The sequence below is a fragment of the Neolamprologus brichardi genome, chromosome 17, assembly GCF_056152115.1.
Source record: "Neolamprologus brichardi isolate AB-2024 chromosome 17, ASM5615211v1, whole genome shotgun sequence".
NCBI lineage: Eukaryota > Metazoa > Chordata > Actinopteri > Cichliformes > Cichlidae > Neolamprologus > Neolamprologus brichardi.
Window position 1 is genome coordinate 31,228,262 of NC_142120.1, and position 7,740 is coordinate 31,236,001.

The 7,740-nt window shown below is 40.2% G+C and overlaps 1 protein-coding gene across 3 annotated transcripts; it reads right to left on the reverse strand.

Moving 5' to 3' along the window:
- Nucleotides 1-82: 82 nt before the first annotated feature.
- Nucleotides 83-7,732, reverse strand: mcoln3b (mucolipin TRP cation channel 3b). 3 transcript variants are annotated; one of them, XM_035913489.2, is made up of 14 exons: nt 7,488-7,728; nt 6,743-6,966; nt 6,456-6,623; nt 5,968-6,121; nt 4,262-4,328; nt 4,060-4,156; nt 3,606-3,705; nt 3,394-3,506; nt 1,829-1,978; nt 1,615-1,716; nt 1,176-1,298; nt 843-1,049; nt 509-639; nt 83-356 (listed from the first exon to the last, which is right to left on the reverse strand). In XM_035913489.2, the coding sequence occupies exons 2-14, from the start codon at nt 6,962-6,964 to the stop codon at nt 311-313; spliced, it is 1,680 nt and encodes a 559-aa protein (XP_035769382.2). In that variant the 5' UTR covers nt 6,965-6,966; nt 7,488-7,728; the 3' UTR covers nt 83-310. The 3 variants fall into 3 exon arrangements, with proteins under 3 accessions (XP_035769382.2, XP_087686465.1, XP_087686466.1); XM_087830339.1 differs by having other exon boundaries at nt 4,060-4,328; nt 6,743-6,982; nt 7,488-7,732; XM_087830340.1 differs by lacking the exon at nt 7,488-7,728 and having other exon boundaries at nt 6,743-6,997.
- Between the last annotated feature and the right edge of the window lie 8 nt (nt 7,733-7,740).

Here is a 7,740-nt window from a genome sequence, read left to right on the forward strand (position 1 = left end):
CTACAATATTAGCTTTTATACCAATACCTTCTCCTGATGATGGGGAAATAAAATCATTTAATACACATTTCAACTTCTTCATTGAACCTTGATTTATTACCTAGAATTTGCAACTTCCAGTATGACGTGCTTGATTTAAAAACAACATTTTCATACAGTGTTCATATGAAACTAGGAGAAGTGCATCACAGTGCTTCACTTCTAACCAGATGGGTTCAGTAAGGTTAAAAAAATCCCTCTGTAACTGAATATAACAGGTTAAAGTGCACATTAATTATAATTTTTAATGCGTTTCCACAATGAAATCATGTCACGCCTCTGAAGTCAGCCTCTCTTGAGTTCGATACTTCCTGCATCTGAAAGGAAGGTGGGGGGAGAGTCTCTGTTACAACAATATGACAAATTTGCGCTTGCACCTCAAGTTTAATTACCAACGGACATCTCAGGTAAGCGGTGCAATATCAGCTAAAGAGCAAAGAAGTGCTGTAGAGCAGAAGTCTGGATTTACCTGTTGTTGAAGCAGTTTAGGAAACAGCTGTTGTTCTTGTCAAGTCTGTACGCCCCAGAGTTTGGCAGGTCTTTACATTCTGACAAGAATCTCTGCAGCTCTGATGTTGGGCTTCCACTCTGCTGCTCTTGCTAAATGATGCAAGTCGGAGAGTGACAGTAGATACAGAGTGCATGCTTGTTAAGCGTTTCAGACACCATTTCAACTATTAAGGCTTTCTTAGAAACCTTTTGTTAGACCTGCGCTTAAAACTTTCTTCTACAGCATTCAAAGCAGAATGTGCATTTAAAAAACACAAAAACCAATGACAAAGTTAGTAGAAAGGTAGCAATACCTTGATGGTGTCATAGGTGTCCGTGATGAGTGTGATGAAAAGGCTGAGGATCATGTAGATAAAGAGTGACACGAAGGTGTAGAGGTAGACCCTGCTGAACATCCACACCAGGCTGTTCTTCTGCTGCATGTTCTTAAAAGTGGGAAACATGTCGTCTCCGTTGATCAGCGAGAACAGACACTCTGACACAGTGTTCAACGTCCGGAACTGCAAAGACATTTACAGAGCACCACGTGAATTTTTTTTTCCCCACTGCATTGATTTAAAAAAAGTTAATTTGGCCTCAGTAAAGTAAAGCAGGCCTTTTTTTGTGTTAAGTACAATGCTTGTTACCTTCTCATGATACGGGCCTAGGACAATCCAGCCACAAAAACAGTAACTCAGGTAAATGATTCCCGCGCAGCAGATGAAACGAATAACATTTGGGAAAGCTGCCCGGAGTGTCAGGATGAGGATCTGGAAATGAACACGTGCAAAAGTTTGTGAATCGTTCTCTCTTCGAGAATATCTTCAAGTTTACTGGGTCTAGTTTTCCCACAACTGGCCATTCAGAGACCTTAAAGTATTCTGAGGTCCTATTAAGCTTTAGTCTTTCACACACTGCCATTATGCACGAAGACAATAAGAAAAGCTGCATCTTCTTTTCAGACCTATGAACAAATGGTTCTAATTATTTAACCCTTTCTAATGAATAAAAAAGGATTTTATACATGTTTAATCATGTCTGGAGGTCTATTAAAACAAAAAATCTACTACTGTGTGACAGATTTACATTATACTTCTTGAAGTATCCCATATAACGGATCACTCCTATCCAGACAAACATGGTGCCTGTGCCAAGGAAGATGCTGCACACATCATAGCTGGTGAGGACCTGGGAGGAAAAAAAACATGAGTGATGAACTCAAAAAAATACTTGTAGTATCAAACAGAAAATAATAACGGCTATCACAACTTAAATTACGAACTTGCTAAAATGTTATTACCTTTGTTTGGATCTCTATCTTGAGAAGGGAACCAATGATGGTCAGTGTGTCGCTGACGATAATAAGGATATACCAGCCGCTCACAAACTCTAACTTGTCAGACCACGACAGCTCTTTGCTGAAGTGTTTCCTGCAGTAACGGCTGTACTCCTGTTTAAAAGAAGAGACGTGGGTTGTAATTTGAATCACTAAAGAGAATTAATCACTACAGGTTTTTGTTTGTGATCTAAACGCAAGCACGTAAAAAACTAATAAACAGAATAATGAAGATCAGATGATATTAGAACTGGATATTATTAGTTCTGAGAATGAGATATTATGATAACATATGTAGGGAGAATTTGAAGGAAATGAACAGGTGACACAGAAAGGTGGACACAATGTTCCCTTTGGTTCGTAGTTTTGGTACTGAAGAGTGGTGAGAAAAGTGTTTATGCAGGACATACAGAGTATGTGGTACAACTGGTCTGTGAGCTGCTTTTGCCTGTGCTGTTGTTGGTCCGTCAGTCAGCCGTGGAAAAGAGCGAATTTTCCGCGACCTGAAGTGTTAGAACAATGAAAAGTGCCCACTGCGTGATAAACGCATGTACCATCTGCTTAAAGCACAGGTGGGATTTTGGCGGAGTGCATGCACGATGGGTGAAAACCCCTCTCTGCTCCATGTCTGAACAGAAATGTGCATGCAGACAGACACATTTGTGGGGACTGTAAATTCTGCTTTAACCTGTACACAGCCCCTGTGCATGTGCAACCTGCTTTGCACCCACCTCTTATATCCTACCTCCCCTCTTTTCATCTTGCATCTGACTTAATGTCATATCCATTTTCCCTGATGACTGCTCTGCTCTGTTCTGGAGCTTTCTTTCCACTGCTCTCCTTGTCTCCGTCTTTCTGTGTCTGCTCACTGGAGGGTGGAGAGGTTGCAGAATACAGCTAGCTACTAGCTAGATACTCATTTTCCTGCCACAATAGTCATAAAGCTATATAAAAAAAACTAAAAAGAAATACTTTTTAAGTATAGACAAGTGTTACTCATCTAACCCAAAGTAAAAACTGACAACGGCAAGCTCTTATCTGCCGTTATACCACAGAATAACTGTTTTTTTAGTGAAAGCTGTCCTAAGCCCCTCCTACCAGCTGAGCACAGGCTGAAGGAAATACTTTTTATGGGCTGAGATAAGTCTGATTTGACTTCAGCAAGGATTAAAATCCCACTCACCCAGACACAAGTCCTCTGCTTAACCCACCCAACTGCTTAAGCTGCCACATCCAACTTCCTCTATAGACTTTCAGGACCCTAATCTGCTCTCTGATTGGCCAATATTACTCCCACTTCACTTCACTAGATCCCTTCACTTGAATTACAATATCTTTTTTTTCCAATGATGCCAAAAACATGTTGCCGAGCCTAGTCAGATGTAGAATCAGCTGTGAGCGCGAACACGTTTAAAAATGTTTTACACACAAGGCTTCTCTTGCACTTGTGTACACAATGAACTTAAATGTATCAGACAATCACAGCCTGTTTTAGGTCTGAGCAAAAGAAACCGCTTTGTTTTACTCACGAGCTGCAGCTGAATCCCAGTGATCACCGAGCGCGTGCACAGGGCGAAGGAGATGATGCAGATTATAATGATGAGGCAGTCAAACAGCACAGTCAGGTATATGCTTCTACCATCTGAAAGAGGACAGGAATTCAAAATGTTCATCAAAATGAAAAAAAGAAAATCTCCAACCAGATGATTTGTACAAACTAGAATCTGCTCATCTAACTTACATGCTCCAGTTACTTTCCATTGCCTGCATTCATTGATGTCTACTTCGTTTTCCAAATCAACCTTTATCTGGCCACTGTGAGCTTGGTTGTTGAAAGTGATCTGTTAACCAAACAGTCGTATTCGGAGAAGAGGAAAGAGTAAGCACTCCAGTCTTAAAGCCACACTTGATAGCCAAGCATTTATCTGCCTGGCCTCAAAGATAACATTCATTATATAAACAGCAGCTGCTGTGCGCCACTAAACTGCTCTAATTTGTTTACTCGAATTAACTTCAGAAATAAAGACTCTCTGTGCTTTGTTTAGGTACAGAGTCACAAGTAGTAACTGTCACGGTGAAGGGTTAGCGTTAGTGATACAGCACATCAGATACATCGTATAACTGCTAGTAAGAGTCAAAGTCTGACGTGATCCACTCATGCTCACGGAGCCACGAAGACAAGTCAAATGACATACGATAAGAGTGAAGTCGTAGCAATCTGGCAGCTCTCGATGTCTCACTGTCTGCAAATTTATTGCCTTGAGAACAAATGTAATCTTGACAGATATTAACCTGGAAGACAGAGCAGGCACATGAGCTGACAGCTGATTTAAATGCACATACAGCAACAACAGCGAGGGAGCAAAGTCAAAGAAAACATCGAATGTTTTTCCGTACCTTATGAAATCCAACTTAAAATGTGGAAGCGCTTCGTGTACTGGCTGGGGATAAACTCTGAGGCACTCTAGTAGAGACAGGCCACAACACAAACAGAAATTAACAAAATAAACCCATTAGACCTAATTGGATTTTTTTATTTTTATATTCGATTCCATTGTCTATAAATTAAACAAAGTCAAATATGTTTTCCTTTTTATGCTGTTCAAAGCTTCCACTGTTTATTTCTCAAAACCACCTTCATGAGGTGTGTCCTGGAGCTTTTCCAGCGGTGCTGAAGGAGTTACCAAAAGTGCTGAGCACTTGTTGGCTGCCTTTCCTTCACTTCACGGTCCAACTCATTCCAATCCCAGACATCAGTTAGGTTTGGATTTCAGTGAAGGCCAGCGGTATTGATGCAGCCCTCAATCATGGCGCCAATCGGTCAAACACTCATTACAGAGCCTGGAGGCATGCTTTTGCTGACTGAAAACAACTGATGTTTCCACTATACACTGTACTAGGGAAATACTTCAGGAGGCTGAGGTAGTCAAAGTGTTACCTTGAAAATAAAATAAGCCCCCAGCAGCTCCTTGATAAATTATCCTCCATGCATTTTACCTGACCTAATGCCCATTTACTGTGCTTTTTGGACAGATAACTTCTCCTGTTATTAGTCTTTCTCAGAGGTTTCTTTGGACCAATTTGCAATTTGTGCAGGCTTCATCAACTAATCTGAGGTGCTGTTAAGTGATGAGATTACTTTAAAGGTGCAGTGTGTAAAATCTCACCACTAGATGTCAGTAGACTGCAGATTACGGATGATCTGATATCCTCGTGTTGGTGTTGTTCCCAGATCATCATGAAAATGTTGTTCCAGGTTCAACATTGCAAGTGACCAATCACATTATTGTGACGTTATTCTTTTGCGCACCAACCCATTCGTGCATTTATGAAATTCCAATGTTGCAAGGACAATATCAATTCTGCTTAGCGTTTATTAAAGGGTTAGGGTCAGGGTTAGGGTCCGTTGATCGGCGGACAAAGGCGGTTTCTCGCAGCTTAAGTACAGTTTTTTGTTTTACGCTGGTTTTTCCCGAAGTCGCAAAAGTATGACATCACAACATTCTGATTGGTCACTTGCAATGTTGATCCTGGAACAACCTTTAGTATGATGATCTGGGAACAACACCAACACAAGGATATCAGATCGTGCGCAGATTACAGTCAATTGAATTCTGTGTTCTTACTACTTCCAATTCCAGTGCATAATCCATGCAACAGTGGGAGCTGTAGGATAAGTGACTCTGGCTGCCATTCCTCTGTAGTGAGTGTAGTCATTTAGTCCACTGTTTATCTTAGCTGTCAATATGTGTCAGTTATCTATTTACTCTGGAAGAGGCTTCAGTTAGTTAGTTTTCTAAGGGAAACCCAAACATCACCAGGTGACTGCTTCATGAAGCTGGTTAGGTTAAAATGAAGGCACTGTTGTGCAAAGTTTATCATTTTTGCTAACAGTGTCAACATCATTCTTTGTAGTTTCAGCACCCTATTTTTTCTACACTTTAGATAATTAGACAATATAATTTTATATGATTACAAATTGCAAAAATCTTTGAGTCCTTGTTTGAGTCACAGTGTCCAATCTTTCAGTTGGCTAACGTGTAAATCAGTGTATTTTAGCAATACTGCTATGAGTCTTTCCTGTAAATATTAATCATGCTTACCAGTGTCCACATGAGCATCAATTTCAAAGGTCTCATTTGAAGGGTAGATGGTCCCGTTCCTGTAGAACTCCTGACACAGTAACAGCGGGGTGAAGACACTGTGCTTTTCCTCATATTCATGATTGCTTAATGTGATGTTGTGCAGAAGCCGATACTGGAAATGAGCAGTAGAAAAAGGTAGTTGACATTTTGCTAACATTTTGCCACAGGAGGTTTATGTAACCGACATGTTATTTAAAAACACATTTACTATATGAGCCATAATCAACACAACTAAAATACTGATTCAAGTGACATGACCAAAGTCCAATCCCATGACAAGCTTAGCCTGTAAGACGCTTGGACATATGAGCATGCAGAATTGTAAAATTCCAGCAATAATTAACAATAACTAAGGCACATGTAAAGCTGTGTTTTCAAACAACCAAAGTAAATCCATTTCACAGCTTCTCAGTTTATTTTCTTATTTATAGATTAGTTTTAGTCACCTGTTGAATGACGTACTCAATGTGATCATAAACATCCGCCTGTCTGTAAAGAGCATACGGAGCTATGCCTCCGTCCACATAATCTTTCAAGAAGAGGTGCTTGAACGTCATCAGATTTTCATCCTTGAAGGTGACAACCATCTGGTTGCTTAGCCCAAATAAAACCAGCTGCAGTAGGGAAAAATTATAATATAAATCTTATAAATTATAAATCTTATAAGGACAGTAGATCACAATAAAATGAACTGATCATAATTGCTTGGATCATGTTTGAGAATACCGTGTACCTGGATGGTAATAATGGCGATTTTGATGATCTGCAGTATGAGTTTCCATGGTTTGCGTCCACGAGCGTGGTATTTCTCGCAGGGGTTCATGAAGTAATACTTGATCTTCCTCCTGAGGCGCTGCACTTTTGCCACGTCTTGCAGACACTGGGGGTGCTGGTCCTCCCAAGAAGAGGGGTCATTGGTCTCACGCACGTCATACAAGTCATCGGACTCCTCCATATCTAGAATTATTGACATCTGGGTGATATGCATGCAAGCTCCTTTATGAGTGTGTTTGTGTATAGTTTAGAGTTCATTTTACACTTCAGATACATGATGAATATTTTTAATGTGCTATACGGGATTAGATGCAGATTGTAACATTTTTGTCCAGCCTAGTGCTATTCATGAAAATTTAAAAGAATTAAACCACAGTCTGGGAAATGAATACTAGTCTTGATTTTTGTTTTGTTGATCCTTAAGAATGAAGAACAAACCAACATACTTGCCACAAGCTGAATGCATAGCTCTAGCTTCCACGTGATTAATGACTAGCTAACAGCTGACTGGGAAGGAAGGAAGAAAGGAAGGCAGTGACTTCAAGCTTACTGCTGAATAATACAGACCAGCTCAGGTTTACAGTCACGGTCGCCTTCCAGCATTGCGGCAACATGTCAGCTATTCATTACTCCTCGTGAAAGAGTGAACTCATATCCCGTAGATCCGGGAAAACAGTACATAACGTACATTAACAGATACTTACAGATATCCCGAAACAGATTAATCAACTTGTAATTGCATCCAAATGCTGCGGATCCAACGACGCGCACTCAGCGTCAAAATTAATATATTCCTCTCAATTAAAAATCATAATTAAAACTGTTGCTTTGATTAGACAATCGCGAGTGTCCTCACTGACTTCGACTGAACTTCTAAAGCACCAGACTTGTCTTTCCGGTAAACTCCTTTAACTATGTAAAATACCCAGGTAACTTTTAACCACTTCGCGAAACCTC